Source organism: Loxodonta africana, chromosome 10, assembly GCF_030014295.1.
Source record: "Loxodonta africana isolate mLoxAfr1 chromosome 10, mLoxAfr1.hap2, whole genome shotgun sequence".
In the NCBI taxonomy this organism is placed as follows: Eukaryota; Metazoa; Chordata; class Mammalia; order Proboscidea; family Elephantidae; genus Loxodonta; species Loxodonta africana.
In genome coordinates, this window is record NC_087351.1 from 33,741,260 (window position 1) to 33,765,724 (window position 24,465).

The window sequence follows — 24,465 nt, forward strand, 5'->3', positions numbered from 1 at the left end:
ACAGTATGACTGGAGTAGCTCCATGTGACTTCAGAGGCTAGGCCACGAAAGATGATGCAGCTTCCACTCTGTCTGCTGGAATGCTCATTCTTGAGGCCTTCAGCTGCTTTATAAGCAGTCTGACTGCCCTGAGGCTGCCATGCTGTGAGGAAGCCCAAACAAGTATCTATGGAAATGTAACATGGAAAAGCCCTGACACTACATGAACAGAAAGAGATGCTCAGCTAGTCCCCAGCTTCTTCAACATCCCACTGATCTAGCTCCCACCACCATCTGACCTCAACTATATAAGACACCCCCTAAGCCAAAACGGCCCCATTAAGCCCTCCCCAAATTCCTGAGCCAGAGAAACCATGGGAGATAGCAATAAAATGACTATGTTGTTTCAAGTAATTATGTATTAGATGATTTTTTTAAATAAAATAGTAACTAGGACAGTTTATAAAGCCCTGAACAACCTGCCCTCCCCAACCCTATTTACCTCAACAGGCCCAACTCTTAACATTTCCTACCTTAAACTCAACACAACAGCCCTCCCTCCACTCCTTTCAGCATCTCAAAGATGATCTTTCTTGCCTTCAAGCCTTTACACATCCTGTTCTGCTGCTGAAATGTTCCTCTTCCTATTCTCTTAATGCCTCTTATCAAATAGCGTGAACTTCCTAATGAAGGACTGCTAAACTCCTAGGGTAGGTCAGGTATCCTCCCGTGCATTCCCAGAGCTCCCTGTACTTTGCAAATTGCCCAGCAGTGATCAAAACCCATTATAATCTTGTGTTGGGTTGTCCATCCTGCCCTCCCAGCACACACATACACACTGAGAGCACCAAGAAGGTAATGACCAGTACCAGCAACATGGCAAATGCTCCATGAGCATTTGTCAAATGCTCAATCTCCAGCCCATCTCTTTCCGGAGCTCCAAACAGGCACGTCCACCATGTCCTACAAATAAATTTCAAATTCAGCATGGCTCTGTCCTTCCTCTCCCCATAAACCTACACCTCCCCTAGAACGCCTTTTCTCTGTACGTGATGCCAGCACCTACCAGTTGAGCAAACCAGAAAAAAAAAAAAAAAACTCATCTGTATAGTCAAAAAATATTTATCAAGCCCCTGTCTTTGCTGGGGATATGGTGGATCCTGAGACAGGCACAGCCTTGCTGGCACAGAACTTAGAGTTTGGTGGAAGTCTTTCTAGACATCTCCCTTTCTCTCACACCCCAATCTTCCAGTAAATCTATTGGTTGTACTGATTAGATCTTTTAAATTGCTCTCAGATCTACTTTTTCCTCACCATCCCTACAGCCACTGCCCTAGTTTAGCCTTTTGTTATTTCCTCCCTGGATTGCTATAAGAGCTTCCTGATAGGTGTCTCTGCCTCCAGCCTTGCCCCCTATGTCCCACTCCAGATATAACACTCTCCTGCTCAAAATCCTTCAGTGGTTCCTCATATGCTTTAGGATAAAATCTAAACCCCCTTGGAAGGTATTCCTCACGCTCTAGCCCGCCTCCCTTTGCTTCTTCATATTGCACAATGTTCCATCCACACCCTATACTTTTTCTCACCTTTGTGCCTTTACATCCCCTTTCCCTATACCTAAAATGTCCTTACCTCTTCTTCATTCAACAGGTATTTATTGAACATCTCGCAGATGCCAGGCACTGTTCTAGGTGCTGGGTATTCAGCAATGAGCTAAACTAAATTCTTGCTCTCATAAATATTTACATTCTAATGGGAAGACAAACAATAAACAATAATATGTCAGGTGGTGATGAGTACTATAAAGAAAAACAAAATGGGATGGGGGACTGAGTGACCGTATTAGATAGGATAAGTCCCTGGTAAAGTAATATTTGTGCAAAGATGTGAATGGAGTGAGGGCATAAATTCTGCAGGCATCTAGAAGAAGAGCCTTCCTGGCAGAAAGAACAACAAATACAAACCCCCCGAGGTGGGACATGCTGGGCATACTGGAGGAAGAGCAAAAAGGCTGGTGTGGGTGGAACAGAGACCGTGAGGGCGAGTGAGGCGTGAGTCTAGTCAGAGAAGTCAGATGGAGCAGAGCCTTGCAGGTAAGGGTTTGGGTGTTTCATCCCCACATTGACTCCTTTCTATCCTTCAGTGTTGTGTGCAGATGCAATCTCCTGAATAAACTGCTCTCCACCCATACCTAGCATTTTACCATATATACTGTGTTTAATTGGCTATTCATTTGCCTATCTCCACCACCATACTGTGAGTTCTCAACTTGCCACAGCCTTTCAGCTGTTTTTATAGAGTTCATCACAGTTCCTCGTACCTAAGAAGCACTTGGTAAATTTTTCTCCAACTGTCAAAACTTTCTTCCTTTGTTCCAATTCCATGCCCCACAAGGAACTTTCTGGTCACTAGATGGGTTTGATGATGGTACTAAGAACTGAGTGTTCTGATAGGGACACACATTCAGGTCATTCAGAATTACACATATATTTGGAGGTTTAGGATCATGGTTTCATGGGACATCCCAGTTAATTGGCCTAATAACGTGTTTAATGCTTCTGTTCCATCTCCTAGTTTGTTGTGTAGTGCTTGGGGTCTTAAAAGCTTGCAAGTGGCCATTGGAGGCACAACTGGTCTCTATTTGCCTACGGTACAGAGGAAAGAGAGTCAGGAATAGGAGAAGGAAATGGAATATGTGGCTAATTGCCTTCATGAACAACTGGCTCCTTTGCCATGAGACCAGAAGAACTGGATGGTGCCCAGCTATCATTACTGAATATTTTAATCAAAGATTCTATAGCAGAATCCTGATCAAAAGGGGGAAAATACAGAACAGAATTTCAAATTCTCATGAACTCCACACTTCCTGGAGCTATGAAGATTGGATGAACCCCTAAAACTACTGCCCTGAGATAATCTTTAAAACTTAAACCAAAAATATCCCCTGAAGTCTTCTTAAAACCAAAAGGTAGTTAATTTAACTAGTAAAAAATGTCTGCCTTGAGCATTACGCTCTTTTAAGAACTATCTACATGGAATCGAACTGATAACAGCAACTGGAAAGATTAAATAGGAACCTTGGGGGCAGTGAATTATGTTAATGGAAGAGGAACAACTCAGAAAAGGGGAGTGAAAACAGTTGCACAACTCAAGGAATGCAATCAATAAAAAAAGAAAAGAAATTACATACACATGCTCACCATTGAACATTAGTAAATTGGCGTCATCATTTACACATCAACCTGTTTCAGGTAAGTGACTCAGCTGGTGGGAAAATGACCAAACTCTGACTCATGACGACCTAAGCGAGGCGCTGCTCACAGAAGGGCCACGTACCAGTAGAAGTCCCAGATACCCCTCTGCCTCCTTACTCAGTCACCTGCCCTATTTCAGATGTCTGTCCCATGACCCTCATCGGCCCAAGCTTGAATACTCAGAATCACTTCTGAGAGCTCCCATACTGCCCACATCCAGAAGTCCTAGAAATTCCACCTTATAACTACTTCTTTATCCAGCCCCTCATCTCCATTCAAAGGCCATTTCCACTCTTCATATGGAATCAGGTTTCAGTCTCCCTACCTTCTGTCTCACTCTTTCCAAAAGACCCTCTCCACATGGCCTCCAGAGTCCTTCTTCTAAGCAAATCTGATCATTGCACTCCCCTGCTTAAAATTAGTAGCTTCCCAAGATAATGTCCAACCTGTTTATGCACTATCTAAAACTTCCTTGTGCTGGCCCTGGGCTGTTTCCCCTTTCTCCCACCTCTCTTCCCCACTCCTCCCACTCCACATTCCAAACATACCAATACCTGGAATTCTCTAAACAGTCCCCTTCTTGCACCTCCACACCTTTGCACAAGCAGTTCCTCCGTGAAAAATGCCCTAGGAAACAGCTAGGTTCAGATTCAGACATCGCCTTCTCTGTAAAGTCTTCCCGAACCCTCCTCTCCACAAAAAACAAAGTTGTCCCACCTGCTGTTACAATACTCTATCACCACACTTACAATATTGCAGGACAATTATTTGTTACTATGTCTCCCTCCTGGACTATGAGTTCTTGGATGGCAAGGGCCACACTTTATTCTTCTTTGTTTCCCATCCCAGCATTAAGTAAAAAATATCTAGCACGTTAAAAAAAAGAAAGAAAGAAAAAACAGTTGCCAGTCAAGTCAATTCTGACTCGTGGTGAAAACGTGTGTCACAGTGGAACTGTGCTCCCTAAGGTTTTCGACGGCTGATTTTTCAGAAGTAGATCACCAAGCCAAATAACAGATTGTCTCATAAAATAAACAATATCACACATGAGTAACGTGCTCCCTTAAACAAATCAACTATATGAGACCAGTCAATAGTTACCCAAAAGCAAAGATGAGAAGGCAAGGACAGGAAGGGAATCTAGATCAATGGAAATAGAACAAATAGAATGGAAATAATGAGAATGTTGACACATTGTAAAAACTGTACCAATGGTATGAAATGACTTGTATGAAAATTGTTAAAACCATAAACAAAAGAAAACCCCTTTGCCTGTTGAGTCGATTTCGACTCATAGTGATCCTATAGGACAGAGCAGAACTGCCCCCATAGGGTTTCCAAAGAGCAGCTAGTGGACTCCAACTGTAAACCTTCTGGTTAGTACATGAGCTCTTAACCACTGTGCTACCAGGGCTCCAAAAATAGTTAAATGGGAGCCTAATTTGTTGTGTAAACCTTCACTTAAAGCACAATAAAGTATTCTTTTTAAAAAGTAGATTGCCAGGCCTTTCTTCAGAGGTGCCTCTGGGTGGACTGGAACCATCAACCTTTCAGTTAGCAGCTGTGCGTGTAACAGTTTGTACCACACAGGGACTCCAAAATATCTAGCACATAAAAACCAAACCTGTTGCCATGGAGTTGATTCCAACTCAGAGTGACCCTACAGGACAGAATAGAACTGCTTCCTAGGGTTTCCAGTGAGTGGTTGCTGGGTTTGAACTGCCAACCTTTTGGTTAGCAGATGAGCTCTAAACCACTGTGCCACCTGGGCTTTATAAGTACTCCCTAAATAAATGTTTCTTGAATGAATAAAGAGTAAATGAATGGAAGCTTTATATTAAAGCCCTTCTCTTGCTAAGTCTGAAGATTTAGCTTAAGTCCACACTGAGGCTAAACAGAATATCCTCACAGGTCTCAGCAGCTGACTTGTACTAGGTGTTCCTTAAACAACGGCTAAAGGAATAAACCCATGGATCATATGCCCCTAAATTCTCACAATCTTGGTTGTCCTTCTGAATCTTCTCCCAGATCTCCATCTCCCTCTTAATTTATTAAAGATAAAACAACGTCCAGATTCTACCTGGTCAGAAGTATCTCATTTATCCAGCTATAACCACTCAGGAGAAAGCCAAGAAGCAGGAAAAGGGAAAGGCCTATAGGCTACCAAGAGAGAATTTTAACCATCAATATCTTACACTTGAGTCATGGTTTATGGTTTTCTCATTTCATTCTCACAGCAGCCTTAAAGTAAACAGCCACTGCACCTTGCCTAAGGTCACACAGCCATTAAGCCCAGCTTTAAACACAAATCTCATCCACTTTTCACTCTACCAAAGTTGTCTCAAATATATGCCATAAATCTACACACAGAAATCCACACCTTTTATTCACAAGTAAGCTCCTCAGACTAATTCATAGCTGTGACCACTTTGCATGTATCCTTACAAGGGTATACATGTGTGTATATCTGTACGTGGGTGTACACAGGTTTGAGTACCTCTCCATTTCCAAATTAGAAGTCACAAATTAGAAGGAGTAACTGGCGGAGGTAGGCACGATGCCAGAATCAAGGAATGACAGCTGTCAGGCATGACACAGATAGAAACAATTAAGAATAAAACCTGAAGAAATGAAGTCAGGCCAACAGCCTGAGGCCACTGAGTAAGGAAGCAAACATTCTTCCCTACCCAGTGGCCGGGGAAGACCTCACAGTCATACAAGAGCTGAGATGTGCAATGGTCACCCTGAGTCATCAAAAAAAAAGTCAAAATATGAAGGCAGGCAAACATGTCATTGGTTTTAAAGAGATTTCCAGCAAAGATGGTTAAAATAATAGAATTCTGGCGCTTTTTAAAGAGATGCAGCCATCTGGAAAATTTACTTAAATGGAATAATCTTTATACAAGCTAAGGAACATACGCCCAGGGGGCTCCAGACCAACAGAAAAAAAAAATTAGTTTCTCCAGTAAGCCAACCTACCAGATCATCAGTAAATGATGCAAAAGAGATTACAGATCACATTTAAGGCTGCAGGAGAAAACCCTCATCTTGCAACACAAGGCAGTGCCTTCCACCCCTCCTGGCTGTTGCCATGCACAACAAACATCCCCACGCACAGAGATGAATCTACACCATACACATAGACGCACAAATCACAAGAGGACCGCCAGTTCTCTGCACAAGAGCAAAATTAGGAAGGCTGAGGAGTAAAATGGAGCAATGGAAAAACTGAAAGAGAAAAGGACATAAGGCTGATCGGGGAGCCAGTGAGTAACTACACCCGGTACAAGACTCTTGCACCCCACCGCTGCAGCTGCTGGAGCAACTGCCCCTCAAACTGACAGAATTTCTGGGCTTCTTCACAGTTGAGAGTGGGGAGAAGACTCTCCAAGGTCCCAGTCTCTTCTAAGCTGGGAGGGGATTTTTCAAGGACAGAAGCACCTGAGGCATGGAGCCATAGCAGACTGTCCTCTAAGCACCTCCAACGTGGCTTTGCTGAACGTACAGATTTAAATAATATTATTTGAGATGGAAAAGAAAGTCAAGGTGGATTGAAATGACAGTTTTAAGAATCTAGTCTACAAAAATACTCATGGACGTACAATAAGGATATTCAATGAAGCTTTATCTGTACAACTGAAAAACTGGAAGCAACATAAAAGGCCATTAACAGAGGTCTGAATGACAGTACCAAAACCCAAAACTGGAACCCTCACTGTCAAGTCGATCCTGACTAATAGAGGCCCTAGGGTTTCCAAGGCTATAATCTTTAGGTAAGTAGACTGCCACATCTTTCTCCCGTGGAGTGGAGTGGCTGATGTGTTCAATACGCTGACCTTTCAGGTTAGTAGCCACGCACTTAACCACGGCACCACCAGGGCTCTGAATGACAGTACAGCCTTGAAGTTAATTAATGTGGACTAACATGAAGTATTAAAAAGAAAATTTGATCTGTAAATAGAAACAAATATCACTGACAAATACTGGGAAAAAAGCAAATGGTTGAATTATATGTACAGTACGATCCTTTGGAACAGACAGAAGAAAACAACATCTATTTAAGGAGTATAAATAAAAATCAGGATGGACACACAAACTGCTAATGGTATGGACAATGGGATACTGGGAAGGGTAGGGATTTTTTGCGGGTTGGGTAAAGAAAAAAAAACTAGTTGCCATCAAATTGACTCCAACTCATGGCAGTTCTGGGTGTGTCAGTGTAGAACTGCTCCACAGGGTTATCAATGACTAATTTTTCGGAAGGAGCTCACCAGGCCTTTCTACTGAGTTGTACTTAGTTACTGTTTGAATTTTCACATAAAGCATACATTAATTAAATAATGATAGTTTTTAAAAGGTGCTGTCAGAGGCATTCCCTTTCATCTCCTTCTTACTCCCTGATTGGACTCACAGCCCCACCTCCACCCTGACCCTCTGCTGGCCCCTCCAACCCCAGCCCAACTTACAGATGCAGGCAGCAGCCAGCAGGCGGACAGCAGCATAGGGGGCCAAGCAGCTGGGGAAGAGCGGCTGCACCATGTAGTTGGCAAAGGTGATGGCAATGACGGCCTGGCTGGTGGGCTCGATGATGAGGAGGGAGGTCCACAGTCGGATGAAGGCAAGGAGTCCCCCAAAAGCCTCAAGGATGTAGGCATAGCTGGCCCCAGATTTCTTAATGGTGGTGCCTAGTTCAGCATAACAAAGGGCCCCAAAGACAGAGAAGAGGCCCCCAACAGCCCAGATGACCAGGGAGAGGCCAAAGGAGGCACTGTACATGAGCACGCCCTTGGGAGAGACGAAGATGCCCGAGCCGATCATGTTCCCCACAATCAGGCACACGCCGTTAAGCAGTGAGATCTCCTTCTTCAGCTTTACCTGCTCGGACCCTGGGCTAGCCCCATCGGCCAAAGCGGAGGAATCCCCGTCGTGCTGGGGCGCCACTGCATACTTAACACTGTCACCCATGGCGGAGAAGGAGAGGAAAGCCTTCACCAGCTCCCTGGCATCGCCCTCTAAGGAAGAAAGATAGTGATACACATTGAGCAGTTGGCCATTACATAGAATCCCTTGACCATAGGGCCCAGTAGTGACAACCCACCCAACCCACCTTTTCAGAGACCTCTCTCTTGTCTCCCCACTCCCACTAACCTCTTTTTCTCTGGCTCAATCATCAAAACAACCCCAGCTTGAATTTTTAAAGGAGGCACCCACTTCCCAGAGAGATAGCATCTGTCTCTCACCATTAGGATGGTGCCGCCCACTAAGCCCTATTTCTATCTGAACCTGCTGTGATACAGGGCAAGACAGGAATGAGGGCAGTTTGGCAGCTTCCAGGTGCAACCACAGTGGTTTGAGTCTGAGTTTTCAATCTTACCCAAAAAAAGTCTTGTCGTCCCTCCAATTTCAGTCTCACCTGTCAAGTGTGCTGAAACACAACATTAGGAACTAACCTTGCAAGCAGCTAATCTGTGGGGTCTTCTCACAACACTGCTCTTTTCTCCAAGGACTCTGGCTCTGACAAACCTAGAGGCTTCAGGAACCCACAACCATCCCTCTGCTCAGGGAGTATTCCTTAACAGCCCTCAGCTGGGGTCTTCACCCCAAGAAAGCCCCCAAACCACCCAGAAAGGAAGTGGGCGATTTTCTTTTCCTTGCTGTTCCTCCTTTCCCAAGTACCTTTTCCAGACCTCCTGCCACCAAATCACATCAGTATAGTTGCATCACCCAAAAAAGTTTGAAAGAGAGACCGAAAACCCAAACCCACTCCCATTGAGTTGATTCTGACTCATAGCAACTCTGCTGGACAGAGTACAACTGCCCCACAGGGTTTCCAAGGCTGTAAAGCTTTACAAAAGTACACTGCCACATCTTTCTCCCATGGAGTGGCTGATGGGTTCGAACCACCAACTTTTCAGTTAGCAGCCGAACTCTTAACCACTGTGCCACCAGGGCTCCTCTGGAATGAGAGGATGATCCAAATGCAAGCCAAACCTAGGGATGATTGGAGGCAGCTGATGGCTGCTCCCCACCCAGGAGTTGCTACTGGGGATACACCACCCAACACCAAGCAAGGAAATAGCTGAAGCAGGACAACAGGTCCCAGAGGAAACCAAGGCGGGAAGACACCTGAGGGAAGACAGAAGATGATCAAGCAAGTGGAGAGGTACTGGAGCGAGAGGCAGCCAGGAGGCGTTACTGGACACTGCAGAGCAGCAGACAGGTGGGGTGAGCAAGGTGAGTAAGGATGAGGGAAGGGTGGGACGCACACTCACTCCCTAGCCCGGGATGTAAGTAGGTTCCTGGGGCAGCAGTGGTGGTGGTGGTGGGGGCGGGGGCGGCGGCGGCGGCAGCAGCGGCGGTGGCAGTCTGGAAAAGGAGCCCTCAGGCCCCAGGAGGAGCCGTGGCCCAACTGCTCCTCCCCCTTTCCGCCAGCAGTAAAAGGGAAGGCCCAGCAAATGCTTATGGATTTAAGTCGAGTAGAGGAGGGCGGGGGAAGTGAGGGAGGAGAGGAGGGGCATGTTAAGCAACTGTCTGGGTCTAAGGTTCACTGACCCTTCGCATCTGCAGAAGGGGCCGCTAGGAGCTCTAGGCTCAGCATTTTCTGAGATAAGAAGGCGCTCTCTCAGGAATCTCCTTTGTCAGCTCCACCCCAGGCCTGGGGACCCAGAAGGACTTGCAGCTGGGTGCAGTTTCCTCAGCTTCCGGGGAGACTGTCCTCAAGCAAGTTAGCTGAGGACAGGGCAATGACTGAGAAGGAAAGCACAGCCCTTGCTCTCCAACCTCCGTGCCCCACCCTAGCCCTCCTTCTCTCTCGTGCAAACAATTAAGAAAAGCAGGAAGGTTGTACAGTGTGACACAAAAGCTTATTCACATGCTGAGATTAGAGGAAGTGTAAAAGAGGCCCCTACACCCCGTGATTGGGCATCCTCCGTGATTGGGTGTCCTCCGAGGAGAACTCTGCGCACTTCCCCACGTAGGATGATGGGTGGCAGACCTTAAGCTTGGGCCATTATCCCAAGACTGAGCTACTTCAAAGGAAACAAGCGTGATAAATGAGACTCAAACCCTTGGTTGCATCCACACCCCACCCACGTGCCATTTCATCCTTAAGAAAACATACCAAGATCTTTGGGATAAGCATGAGGTCCTATAAGTTCCTTCACCAAATACAAGTGTGCCGTATTCCAATTTCCTAAATATATGGGGGAGATAAGATTTGACTGAGCTAGGCAGGTAGGCCCAGACAGGCAGAGGATGCCAGGCAGTTTTTGGAAACCACATAGTTTATTCTCTCTTTATGGTCTACTTTAAATCTGATATTCCAGGTCTCTTTTACCAACAGAAATATACCCTAATCATTCAGAAATCCAAATGCCTGTCTGTCTGTCCCTTCTCACACCCTTTCTAATCCTCCTTGGTTATTCTACAACCAGAGAACAGAGACCTAAAAATCCCTGGGAGACTTATCTCTACCCCACACCCTCCCATTCCAGCCCCTTAAGCCTTTTATTTTTTTAATCCGAGGGGGATCCTGGTGTTAGCCTTCCCAGAGATAATGCTTCTCCCAAGACACAGTCTCATAAACATATGAATTCCACCCAGAGAAGACTGGCCTTTTCTCCTGGCCCATCCACCAAAATACTGTTTGAATATAGCTAGCACTTACTGAGCATTTACATAGTCCCGACACACTGTTAAGCACTGGAGTACATTATCCTATTTAATCCCTGGGTAGCACAAACTGTTGAGAGCTGGACTACTGGCAGAAAAGTTGGCAGTTCGAACCCACCCAGTGATGCCTCGAAAGACCGGCCTGGCGATCTGCTTTGGAAAGGTCACAGCCTTGCAAACCCTACAGAGCAATTCTACTCTGGCACACTTGCGGGTGGTCCTGAGTCAGAATCCATGGACTGCAACAACCACCCACCATCAAAACAAAACCAAAACCACTGCCATCAAGTCGATTCCAACTCACAGTGACCCAATCAGACAGAGTAGAACTGCCCCATAAGTTTCCAAGGAGTGGCTGGTGGATTCGAACCTCCGACCTTTTGCTTAACAGCTGAGCTCTTAACCACTGTGCCACCTGGACAACCATTTAATCCTTTGGCAGCCCCTGGAAAAAAAAAGCAAGTACTAAACCATTTGCCAGGTTTCAAACTAGAGAAGGAGGCCGGTCATCTGGAAACCCAGAGTCCATGCTCTTAACCACTGAAGTGTACTGTCTCCTGTACCTTCCCACCCCCTCCAAGTATCTACACTCCGGGACTTCCTTTTAGGCTGGAAAGCAATTCAGGTGGCTCCTTATGACTTCCCTGGGGGAATACGTGGTTAGATTGAAAAGAAAGCCAACAGCTTCTGCGGTCCTTCAGTCTGCAGTCTAAAGGCTCCAACAAAGCTTATTCATCTCCTTTCCCACTGCCGCTCCTCTTTCTCATCCCTTTGCAGGGATGAGAGGTGATTACAAGCCCTCTTGGTAGTGCTGCTATTCGTAGGGTGCCCACTTATAAAGCAAACAAAAACACATGGAAACACATCTTCACGTCTGCCCTTTTAAGACCAAATTCACTGGCACCACAGGGTGGGCATGTGTCCTAACATGACATGAAGAATAAATGAGGGAGGGAGAAAGGAAGGGGAACCCGTGAGGGCATGTGGGGACAGATGTGTGCAGGGCTTCATTCCTGGCTGGGGATATCTGAAAAGTTAAACCGTCTTCATGGCATCTAGAGACGAAAAACCACACCAGCAAACAGCATACCCTAGTGGTCTCATGAGGAAGTGCTAGGAGTGGAATCTACCCAGCGCTTCAGTCTGCCCCACAAACTGGCCAGGAGGCCAGTAGGTTGTCATTCGTCCAAAGGATGCCCCCCTCTTTTCTCAACCACTGCCTAGCATTGTAGGCAGCTCACATTCCTCCCTAAGACCCTGGTTCTTGGATTAATGCTTCCACCATTCAAGCATCCTGGGATCAGCAGAACTCCCAGGCTCTCCTAAAAGGGCTTCTCTGACTCAAGGTTTTAGAGGAAAGCCTTGCACAGTCTGAACCCCTGGGAGCCAACAGTGTTCACAATACAGTATCCTTTGTTTTCTGTCTGAGGTGCTGTCATCTCTGAGATCCTAGCAGAGATTACAGGACGACACACTCACCCAATAGCTAGTGGGAGAAATCTTGGATTCAGGGGTTCAGGAGGGCAGCATGCAGTCAGTGCCTGGCACTGCAGCCAACGGAGCCCTTCACTCTGGCCCCAGCTGTGAATGGCAACACCAAAGCACACTTCCTCCAGGAACCACCACACACTTCAGGGGCTTGGCTCCTCAGCCTGCGAAGGCAGCTACCGTGAGAACACACGTCCTCCTCCAGAGACCCCACGTCCTGCCTTCCTGGCTCCAACTGGTCTGGGCTGCCTCCCCTAACTGCAAGAGCAGAAAACAGACATACTCTGGTCCCCAAGGATTCCCCCATCACCCCAAGCTAGAAGCTGAGCTCCTCCCTCCCCAGTTCTTCTCTTTGTTTTTCTATATTACACTGCAGCTTTTTTTTTTTTTTTTAAAGAAAAAAGTGAAACAGGAAAGAAATTCCCGTGGCCAGAGCTTCCACTAACATAGGGTTGAAATCTCTAGGCAGTGCTCTGCCCAGGGAGGGCAGGGGCTGGGATCAGGAACCAAGAGGCTCTTGGGTCTCTGTTCAGCCAGTTTTCAGCACTCTCACTCCATCCTTCTCTGCACTTTCCCTCTCACCCACTGTCCCGCCTCTCCCACGTCTTACCTGTCCAGTGGCAGGTGCAGGGAGGAGGCGCTACCAGCACACTTGGGGGAGGAGAAGGCTCTATGAAGGGGAACTGGGGGGAGGGGGTTATGGCTCAAGCTGCAGCAGCTGTTGACTCTGAGGAGCAGAAAAGGCAGAGGGTGCCGGGGACCGAAATGGAAAACAGGAAAACACATGTGTGACTCTGACCGGCAGCGGGGAGGGGCCAGGGGACGGGCTGGAGCTGGGACTGCCCGGTCATACCCAGAAGACATCGTCCGCCGCCTGCTCGCCTCCAGGCACCTTCTCCACTCTGAGTCTCACCACAGCTCCTCCTCCACTACCTTAGCTCTTGTACTTCCTTGTAGCCCTACATTTACTTAGCCCGTCAGCTTTCCCAATGATTTGCAGTTCACTCCTGACACCCATTACAACCTCCCTCTGCCCTCATTCCATTTCCTACTCATCTCTCACTCACATACTATCCTTAGTCCTGTGGGGGGCATATGATCCCATGGTTAGAACAATGGAACTGTGCAGTCCCGTCCCAAGAATTTCTGTGCCACTTTGACCCCTATGTAAGGTAATACATGCCAAGGAAGGTAATGCATGCCAAGGAAGGCCATCTATGGGAATACAGTCAAGCGCACAACCAAACACCAAGCAAGCCCACTCACACCGCAGATCCCCAATTGGTTCAGGTGATGCCTATGTCACCAGGTAAGAGCCAGCTAGGGCCATAGCAAGCTGCGGATACCCTGGACAGGCTAATGAGTTGGCACCCCTTCAAACCAGTATCATCTAAATATTTGTTCAATGTTTACTTAGCAGAGGTGGGGGGGACTGGTTTTCTGAGAATAACAACTATAAGCCTTTTTATATCCAAAATTAGGGATTATTACGTGGATGCATCTGAAGCAGACTTCTTAGTAAGCATATTAAACCATTTAACATGTGGACAATAGCATAAATGTCTCATTCTCAGTAAGCAGCACTTCACGGTACATTATGTATTTTCAGAACTCCAGCTGGACTGCTGCCTTTAGGCAACTGTCAGCTGGCTAATGTTGAGGCCTCACCCTGCAACTTGCACCTGCATGTTGTAAATTACACCAGACAGGTGGTCCAGGTAAGGAGTCAGGGATTCTGTCGATGTCAGTGGACAGGAGCCAACTTACATTTCACCAAAAATCACAGAAATCAGAGTTTACTTGGCACCAAATGTCTGAATTATTCCAAGGATAATCTAGTGCCTCTTTGGGCACAAGCTACTCCCCAGCTGGCCTGCCCTTAATCCCCTTCTGGGGTTTGGTCCAAGTTGTGAGGGGAGTCCTAGGAAGACAGACCTGAAGCTGCCCCTGTTGGCACTGGCCCCTTCTCTCTCCTCACTCCACCCCAGCCACCCTGGCTTCCTTGCCATTGCCACCATCAAGCGCATTCCCACCCTCAGAGCTTTTGCAATTGCGGCTCCCCCTGCCTGGGACATTCTTCTCCATGGCATTGTTTATCCCCTCACTCCACTCAGGTCTGTGCTCAACCATCACCCTATCACAGAGGCCTTCCTGAGGAGTCTCTCAAAGAGCAACTTCTTCACTCTGTCACTCTCTAGCCCTTCACCATGCTTGACTTTTCCTCATGGGCACTTACTACCACCTGGAATTTATTTATTTGCTTATTGTCTCCCTCTCCCACTAAAATGTTAGCATTGGAAGAGCTTTATTCACTACTCTATCTCCAACGCCCAGTACATGAAGACCGTCAAAAAATATTTGCTGGATGAAGAAATCAATGGATGAACAATGTTGTTCCTCCTAAACTGATTTCCCAGCTGGCTGGGCTCCCTGGAATGTCCCTGAACATGCCCTCTAGGCCCCCTTGTGCTGCTCCTCTGGCTCCTAAGCAAAGAGTATTCTGAAGTACTTAATTCTTTTTGGTAGTGTTGAGCTGAAGGGAGGGAGGAGTGTATGATTTTCACAGTTCTACTGAGAGGCCCAGAATGGCTTGAAGAGGCCCTTTTGAATCATTAATAGGGAAAAAAAAAATTATCTAACGCTCCCCCAACCCCCCGCCCCCGGATGTGGGAAGCCCTCAGCAGCTATGTCCCAAACCCAGGCGACTGGCCTGGGTAGGAGAGAGCCAGGTGCTATGACAGAAAAAGGTGAAAGGGCAGAGAGGCAGAGGGAGGCAAGAGCTCAGCCTCTAGCAAATGCAAGTGGGTTCAAGCTGCAAGCCCCTAAACGTGAACTCTTCTCGGACCCCGCACTTTCCCCTCCCGGCCCCCTCCTTCTCCCATTCTCCCTTGCCCCAGCTCTCCTCCCCTGATCCTCGCTGGCCCGTCCTTCGCCCCTTTCTATTCCGGGTTCCCCGGCCCTCTTCCGCCCCCGCCCAGCCGGCAGCCGCGCTCACCTTTGCCCCTCTCTCCCCCTCCCACTCTCGCTTTCCTGGGGCCCGGCCCCTTCACGTCGCCCTAGCCGTTTCCCTCTACTTCCCTCTTTTTTCCTGTGGCCCTCGGTTCCGGCACCCCAGGCCCACAATCTCGCCTTCCCAAACCCCAACCCCTAGCCACAGCTCGCTCGCAAATCCTCTCTGAAGGTCGTCGAGGTCTGGCTGTCTGGGCCGAACGAGGCTATTCCTTGGCGGCCCCGGACCCCGCTCCACCCTACGACTCCCCGTCTCCTCCACCTGGCCAAGCAGCCCCCGCCCGCGCTAGCAGAGGGGATTGTGGTGGGTATTGGCGAAGGGCCCAAAGGTCGAGAACCGAGAGACCCACAACCCTAATCCCTACCCACTCCTCGCTTCAGTACAGCTGCGCTGCCCGGAGGACGCAAACATGACTGCAGATACCCTTAGAGACGCGTCCTCCGCCCCAGGAACGCTCCGCTTCATCTTCCCTCCCTCCCAATTCAGCTCGAGCTGGTGGCCCGACGAGGCTCTGGGGGGTAGCCCCAAGCCCTGGCAACCCCTGCCTCCAGTCCCCGGACGCTTGGCTGCAACTCGGAAAAGGACCCTAAACTGGGAGGTCCCACGTGGGTGGGGTGGGGGGTAGGGCGGGGCCTGCTTGGAGCCACGGGGAGGGGTCTCCCGGAAGGGCGTTTCCTCCACCCCCCTCCCGGGTTCCCAACTCTCCGCCCCCTTGAAAGTGGTATTGCATCAGCTTCGCGATCCAAAATGAAGAAAGTGGTCTCCACCGTACCGAAAAGGATTTGTCAGGCGGCGGAGCCACCGCCAGGCGGCAGCGCTTAACAAAAAATGTCTGGACCAGTGTGCCCGGGAGGCAGAACCTCTAAGCACCTTTCATCTGAGAAGCCTTAGCAGCAGAGTGGACCCTGCGAAAAGTGGGAGATCCCAGGCTATGGTTCAAGAAAAGGAATCTGGAGATGTTTTCCCACATTTTAAGGCTAAAAAGATGATTTGCAGATAATACGATTGCCTTTTCTTATTCCTTCTGGACAATTCAGCTTTGACATTTTTTAAAGCCCAGATTGCCACTCTGCAGACATTCACAGTGGGCTACCTTTAAGATCCACAGCCACCCACCTTCAAGACCACCCTAGTGGAAAGGCACACATCTTATTAAGACACTTTCCAGCTGCCAAACAAGAAAGAAGAGTGTAGCCTAAGGTCATAATTTACTCATCTTGAAGCTGGGTCGTTTAACATAGAATTTAGCCAGTACTGATTAAGCAGGGATTTGACAGCTCTGGGAAAAGAAAAATATATTACAATAAACTATGTAAGTAAAAAGGAAATAATATGCAAAGCCGTGTATGCATGTGTGTGGGTGGTTTATAGCCTTCCATTTCCACACTTCTTCCATGGAGTGGTACAGTGATTTGATCTTTGCACTGTCCTGAGGAGGAAGACAATGAAAGAATGTAAAACATGACCCTACCCAAACAGTTCTCCCTTCTCTCCACAACTTCAGCCCTAAAATTTGGTCACAGCATGCAAAAAAGGGGAAAAGGCTAGAAAACAAGATGGAATTAATTACCCAGAGTCAGCTCCACTTACGTTCCTTCTCCACTGTTATTCATCACAACAGTTAAAAAGCACCTAATTTCCCAGAACAAAGCACTTGTACAAAAGCAACTCTATAAATACAGACCTGACAGCACAAAAGGATATTGGAATAAACATTTTTTTTTTTAAGTGAGTGAATAACGAAAAGTTAAAACCAAATACAGGTCATGATGCCCTTGAAAAGAAAGGAATTTAAGTGGATTTCTGGCCAGGAGAAACACCAGTAAAGTGGTCCTCTCCTGTTGGCTCAGGCTGTCAGAATCCAAGAGGAAGGAGATGAAGCTAAGACTCCTGGTGCTTCTCATTGCTCTTAACTCCAGCCTTTGCCAGATGGGGTCCAGAAGTTGAAACGCATCTAGTTGGGATGATGAAGCTGCTTTCCTATGACTTAGGAGGCTGATGAAGTCATCAAGAAGTGCTGTCCAGGTGCCTGACCCCCGCCCTGTGAGGTCCCAGAGAATGCTCATGATGTAAGCTGCTAGCTTGGTCTCTTTCCCTCTCCCCCCCTTCTGTCTTTGTCTCTCTCTCAAAATCTCAACCCATACTTCCTGCTATTTACAACGGATAGATTGTCCCCCTGCCACATCACACTAACCACGTAAAAGGCTGAACTTGTCTTCCTCCCAGACTTCCTAGGTCTGAACAAACTTCTCATCCTGCCCCTGAAGTCCTTGACTCCCACAGCTATCAATGACTGCGTGTGTTTGCTTCCGCATGTGAAGTTCATATTGTCCACGTTATTTGCTCACCTTAATGCATGTCCTTTTCATTTTTTAATCTGCATTTACTTTTCTTATTGTTTTATAACACAACATTGGCCAATTCAACATCTTTCACGTGTACAACTGTGACACCAATTACATCAATCATGTTATGCAACCATCACCAATATCCATTACCAAATTTTCCATCGCCATAAACAGAAACTCAATACTTCCTCAACAGTAATTCCCCCTTATCTCCTCCCTTCCACCTCTGGTAACCACTCTTCAGCTTTGATCTCTATACAATTGCCTATTCTAGGTATTTCATATAAGTGAGGTCATTCAATATTTGTCCTTTTCTGACTGACTTACACACACTCTTTTCTATAATTTTGCAAATCAGTGGTGTCCCCCTATTGTGCGAGCTACTAGAAATCAGAGTGTTGCTGGTTTAACTCCTTTATATAGTGCAAGGGGTAGAGCCAGCCTATAATCTTTCCTGTCAATCCTGAATATCGACACTTAGGTTATTCTTTGAGCCTCTGGCTTCTACCACTTGATTCCCCAAAGGTAAATTATTTAATGAGTGTCCAGTGCTGTCTACTTTCAGCTGTCTATCTCAGCTGTCTATCTCAGCACCAGCCAAAGGCACGTGGAGCCAAGCTTGGGGAAGGTGTCACTCAGTCTTTATTCTACCACTAACTATAAAACAATAAATCAACAGACAACTTTTGGTTCAGCTCCCTGATCTACAAGCAATTTGTAAAATGATTGTTTCCTGGCCTGTCTTATCTCCTTTACAGGTTAATTACAAAAATCAAATCATTTATGTGGAAGTGTCTGTTACATAAAAATGAAGCATGAAGTATATGAACATAAGATAGAAGTGGTACTCTTTTGTGTTATTTCCCTATGGCTCCCCTTCCCTGTCCATCTGTTGGCTTCTAGCCAAGTTTCTGTTGTTCCCTTCCCCTCTTCTGATTTAACCATGGCCTATACCATTCTTATTGTTATCAAAATAACTGCTTTTACTTCTTAAACCAGGAGCCACCCTTCCCCTCTTTCAAAGCACAACTCAGAGCCACCTCCTGTGGAAAACCTTCCCAGTCTTGCAGAAGGAAATGATAAACTTCCAGATAGGCCATTACACCACTCCTCCAGGTCCTGCTCCCGCCCCCACCCCCATGTTTGTGTGTCTATCCTAGCACACAATACTGGGCACTTTTTTAGGATTTTTTTTTATATACCTTTTATAAAGCACTTTCATATTATCAGTTTTAAGATGTTTTCATATATGCGATATATTAAGCTTTTTTTTGTTTTAACTAAGAAATTAAAGTACTGAGTAGCAAGTGATAAAAAGGAGAGAAGGAGTCAGATCTGGGTTTCTCACTAGTACAGGTAGTCCTCCACTTACAATGTATTCGAGTTACAACAACCATCTGGTTTTGTTTTGTCCATCTTATCGTTAATAATATGTACTACATACAATGTTGCCGTGCATAATTTGCTCTTATCATTCTCAGATGTTCACTTGCATAGGCTCATTTTTATGATTTACTGTTCAAAACGCTACCATATAGGTTTAGTTTTCTAAACTAAATCAGGGGCTTCAGTTGCTTAAAAAACATGGACCCAAATGCTGATCACGTTGCTAAAGTCGAAAGGCAGATTCAGGAAGTAGTGAGTGGTCACCACGAAATATATGAAGAAAACAAGAAAAGGACAGCACAGACAACTCTCACTAATTTTCTGACTAGAAACGTCATCCCCTCTCCCAGGGATAATCCAAACCTTTCACATGTGGAATTATTAATGCAACTGACAAAATGCCAATGTTGTCCAACTCTTCTTTATCGTTGGAGTAAATTTTTATGATTTGTGTATTTTTCTTTTTTTATGTATATACTAAAGGAGCCCTGGTGGTGCAGTGGTTAAGTGCTCCACTGCTAACAAAGTTTGGCAGTTCAAACCCACCAGCAGCTCCCTGGGAGAAAGAAATGGCAGTCTGCTTCAGTAAAGATTACAGGCTTGGAAACCCTATGGGGCAGTTCTACTCTTTCCTATAGGGTCACTATGAGTTGGAGTCGACCAAAACTGGTTTGGTTTTGGAATGTATTAAAATATACCTGTTAAGTTTATACATAATGTTTCCAACCCCCAAAGACAAGGATCGGATTTATAAAGATACTGATAATAAAGGCAATAATAATGAAAACTTTAAAAAAATGGTACACAACTTACCATCAGAACCAAATTGGTACCCCATCGTAAGTCATGTACTACCTGTACCTACCTCACAGCGTTGATACAAAGAGTATAGTTGGCAATGTGTGGTAGTAAAAAAACAAAAAAATGTGTGGTAGTACCTCTTATAAAACCGGAATCAGATCTCAGCTCCAACACCCCTTCTTCAAGGAGGCTTTCCGTGACTGCCTATTCTAGATCGAGTCCCCATTATATGCTTACAGGCACCACGTCTCTTTCCTTCTCAGCGCTCATCTCAGCTGTCAGGTTACATTAATGTGTGTGGTCATCTGATTACTGTCTTCTGTCTCTAGACTGCAATCTCTATCAACATAGAGGTGATGTCTGTTTTTGCTCTCCATAGAATCTCCTGTGCCTAATACCACACTTGTCACGTAGAACTTCTTCAATAAATTTTGTTGGATAAATAGGTGAGAATTTAAACCCAAGTTTTCTGATTCACTCTTGATTTGGCCACTTCTCTTAGTCGGAAAAATATGTGACTAACTGTGACGCGAGACACTGCAGAATGAGGTAACGTGGCTGTTACTCCTCTGAGAGACCTTACTATAATTTACACAGGACTAGAGGACGATGGAACGGTTCTTTCACGGTTCAGTTTAGGAAGCCACGACTTTCACTGAGGAGATGCATGAGCAAAAGGCAGTTTTATCCTTCAGTTCCGTACGACGACCCAAGATGGCGGGGCCCGTAACTTGAAAACCAAGTCCAAGATGGCGGTTTCCGGCTCCCTCCGCAGCGTCGCGCGTGGCTACCAAGGCCACGCCCATTTCCGGCCCTCCGCCGAAGCATGGCTGTGTTGGCGACTCTGCTCTCGGGTGAGTGGGCATAGGGTCTGTGGGCTCCGGACCGAGCGGGAGGCCGGCGCGGGACCCACCAGGCTGGCCTGTGCGGCTCTCCCCCAGTTCTGCCCCGTTTCCCAACAGGTGTCCGGAGGCTGCACTGCAGCGCGGCGGCTCTGGCGGGCAGCCAGTGGCGGCTCCAGTGAGTTGTTGAGGGGGCCGGGGGGGCTGGGGGGCCAGGAGCAGGGCCGTACCCTCACCAGACAGTTTTTCTCCCCCCAGGCAAGGTCTGGCTGCCAACCCCTCCGGCTACGGGCCCCTTACTGAGCTCCCAGACTGGTCGTACGCGGGTGAGCCCTTGATCTGACACTTCGGAAATTTTCACCTAAAGGGAACGCCCCTGGACGGGGAGGGCCTGGGGCTGTCATGGTGGGGCGGTCTGAGTGGAAAACAAATTTAGCTTTATATTTGGAAGACGGAGTTTGGGTAAAGAAGGCTTATTGTTTATTTTGTACATTAAACTACGACTACGGAAAGTAAAGCTAGGCAGGATCGATCCTGATCCTCTTGGCTTGTGAGGATAAGCAGAAGATAATTCTGATTCAGGGCTCGCGGGAGTGGAGAGGGTGACAAGACTTTTACCTTTCTCAAAAGGGAACATGTTTTTCTTAAAGTTAGGAAGCACTGCCCTTTTGTGTAGTGAGTACATTGTTGAGAGTTTGGTACCAAATGCAGAGATCTCAAGTTCCCAAATGAGCGTCTAAGAGAAGTGGAAGGGTGAAGGTTGAGGATGGCAGGTTCCCTTCAGAAAAGCCTTTCCCTTTTACTTAAAAAAAAAAAAAAAGAGTAGATGAGGGACAGAGGAGGCAGAGAAGAAATATTGGACCTAGAAGGGACCTTAGAGAAGTTGAAGACACTTCCCACTCTTCATGCAGGACTTTAACCTGTTGCAATCGATTCCAACTCATAGGACAGAGTAGAACGACCCCATAGAGTTTCCAAAGAGCGCCTGGTGGATTCGAACTGCCGACCTTTTGGTTAGCAGCTGTAACACTTATCCACTATGCCACCAGGGTTTCCTGTAGGACTTTACAGGTAGGGGAACTGAAGCCTGCAGAAATGAAATGCCTGTGATCATGCAGGTTGTAGCAAAGCCAGGACCAGAACTGGGCAGGGGCCAGACGCCCTTCACAACATAGATACCTGAGTATAGATACCCTAATTAGGTTTTGTACAGATCCTGCTTAATTAGATATCGATGGCTGAGGAGGATGGTGAAAATATTTTCAACTTGTCATTTTAACTGTAGGAAACCTAGGATCTCTTTGTAGTTAGTGGAATATCGGAAAGACTCTGGAGTTATAGGGACCTGATTTTTAATCCAAGCTTCCCTGCTTGCTAACTTTATGGTCTTGGACAAATTACTTAATTTTATCAGATTCTCAGTTTCCTCATGTGTGAAAGAAGAAAAATATCTATTTCATATGGTTCTTTTAAGAATCAAATAAAGCAGCAAATGTAAAGCACTTGGCATATGCAATATTGGTTCTATTTCCTGATAAATAATACCTCTAATCTGTCTTGCCTTCAAACTATTGAGCAGATTTTTGCTCTATATTATTTTGTTTGTTTGTCCCACTGTAGAAAGTAGGTGTCCTTTCTCCCTATCTCCATTATAAACTACTTGAGGTTAGATACTGCATCTTTTCAGCAAGTCAATAGATATTTATGGAGTATTTATTAAGTACTTACATGCCTACACTATACTATGAACAGCTGAAGAAAGATATAGTCCCAGATCCGAAGGAACTTAAAGTCTGGTTGGGAAAACAAAACATGGGCATTTTTTTTTTAATTAAATGATACTTTAGTCCTCGGCCTCTTTCCAAAAGAATTTGAGACGCCTAAGTACACTAAAAACAATAGTACAAGAAATGTCCCAAGGCAAATAGGTGAATATTAAATGATTCATATGGACTTCTTTCAGATGGGTTGAAAAAGTTAGAGAAGTTGTTTCTGAGAAAGATAGGGCTTGAGGTGGGCCTAAAAATGACAATTTGGCTGGAGGGAAAGGAGAAAGGCATCTCATTATGGAGTGGGGTGGAACTTAGTGTGAAGACTCAATGAGTAGAATGGTGATCAGATCACTTGTGGAGGATTTCTGAAAATAGAACAGATGGCAGCATTGCAGAGGACCTTGATTTCTCCAAGCTCAAGAGTGAAATAGAGTATGAACATGTCTAGGAGCTTATTCTTTGTGGGCCGTCATAGAAGAATTGCCTACAATAGTGCGAAATAGAGAAAGGGGCTAGAGGTTGGTTCTTCCCTCATTCCTGTCAACTGTTTGCACAAGGTGCTACAGGCCATCTCTAACACTTGCCTTTTCTCTTCTATCTGCAGACGGTGGTCCTGCTCCCCCAATGAAATGCCACCTTCGAAGAAAGGCCCAAAGGGAGAAGTTTGCAGTAAGTGGGTAGAGAAACCAGCAGGCTACCTGTGTGTAATCAGAGAAGGAAAATTTAAATTGTAATTTGTCTTGAGTTCTGTCAGCACCTACACTAACATGTGTCCTTCACACACAGGCTTTAACAAAAAAGGGAGGGATAGAGTGGGACACCCCAGGACAGAAACAAGCAGTAGACATTCTGCCCCACGTTTTGCTGCCTTCCTCTCCTGCTTCCAGACCTAGGACACAGTCCTACCCCTTCCCCAGTCAGCAGTGTCATTCTCCAGCTGAAACCTCTGACTTTGATCTGTGAATGAAAGGATATATGGTGCAGAGCTCAAGCCCCAGATGTTATCCACACTGTTTTCCTGTCTGTTTCAGAGACGAGTTGTATTGCTGTCACAGGAAATGGAAGCTGGATTACAGGCTTGGCAGCTCAGGCAGCAGCAGAAGTTGCAGGAAGAAGAAAGGAGACAGAAAAATGCTCTTAAACCCAAAGGGGCTTCATTGCAGAGCCCACTCCCAAGTCAATAAAAAGCAACTCTTGCCCTATTCTCCCGCTGCTCTCTGGCTTGCTTTTGTTTTAAATTGTGGTAAAAATATATATAACAAAACAATTACCAATTCAACCATTTTTACGTGTATAACTGTAACAGTGACAGTGGTTACGTTCATCATGTTCTACAATCATCACCGCTATCCTTTTCCAGATTCTACCACCATTAACAGAAACTCAGTGCCTCCTGAACAATGACTTTCTCTTTCTCGCTCCCTCCTACCCCAAACCAAAATCAAACCCATTGTTGTTGAAGTTGAGTCAATTCCCACTCATAGTGACCCTACAGGATAGGATAGAAACTGCTCCCGTAGGGTTTCCAAGGAGCAGCTGGTGGATTCCAACTGTTAACCTTTTGGTTAGCAGCCAAGCTCTTAACCGCTGTGCCGTAAGTTTTGGTCTCTATACGTTGCCTGTTGCGTATAAGTGAGATCATACGATATTTGTCCTTTTGACTTAATTCACTCAGTATGTTTTCAGGGTTCATCCATGTTGTAGCATGTATTAGGACTTCATTTCTCTTTATGACTGAATAATGCTCTACTGTATATACCATATTGTGTTTATCTGTTGATGGACATTTAGGTTGTTTCCAGCTTTTGGCTATTGTGAGCAATGCTGCAGTGAACATTGGTGTACAGGTTCTCTGGCTTATCTTTTCTAGATGTCTTATCCCAGCCTGAAGGGAGCCTTTTTGTTTCCCTCCTG

General features: G+C 46.2%; 2 protein-coding genes across 13 annotated transcripts in view; one reads left to right on the top strand and one right to left on the bottom strand.

Moving 5' to 3' along the window:
• The window catches only part of SLC7A7 (solute carrier family 7 member 7), a 40,390-nt gene extending 19,346 nt beyond the window's left edge, over positions 1–21,044 (bottom strand). The window contains exons 1-4 of one of the 12 annotated variants that reach the window (XM_023540065.2): positions 13,003–13,214; positions 12,384–12,650; positions 10,354–10,425; positions 7,700–8,245 (exon numbers count right to left, since the gene is read on the bottom strand). In XM_023540065.2, coding sequence (XP_023395833.1) covers positions 7,700–8,198 — 499 coding nt within the window. In that variant the 5' untranslated portion in view covers positions 8,199–8,245; positions 10,354–10,425; positions 12,384–12,650; positions 13,003–13,214. The other 11 variants (XM_023540064.2, XM_064292285.1, XM_023540063.2 and 8 more) reach the window with 11 other exon arrangements.
• On the top strand, positions 20,729–23,756 carry MRPL52 (mitochondrial ribosomal protein L52). Its single transcript, XM_003420933.4, has 5 exons — positions 20,729–20,791; positions 20,900–20,957; positions 21,038–21,105; positions 23,156–23,220; positions 23,583–23,756. Exons 1-5 carry the CDS (start codon positions 20,764–20,766, stop codon positions 23,733–23,735), a joined length of 372 nt encoding a protein of 123 aa, XP_003420981.1. The 5' UTR covers positions 20,729–20,763; the 3' UTR covers positions 23,736–23,756.
• The last annotated feature ends 709 nt before the right edge of the window (positions 23,757–24,465 follow it).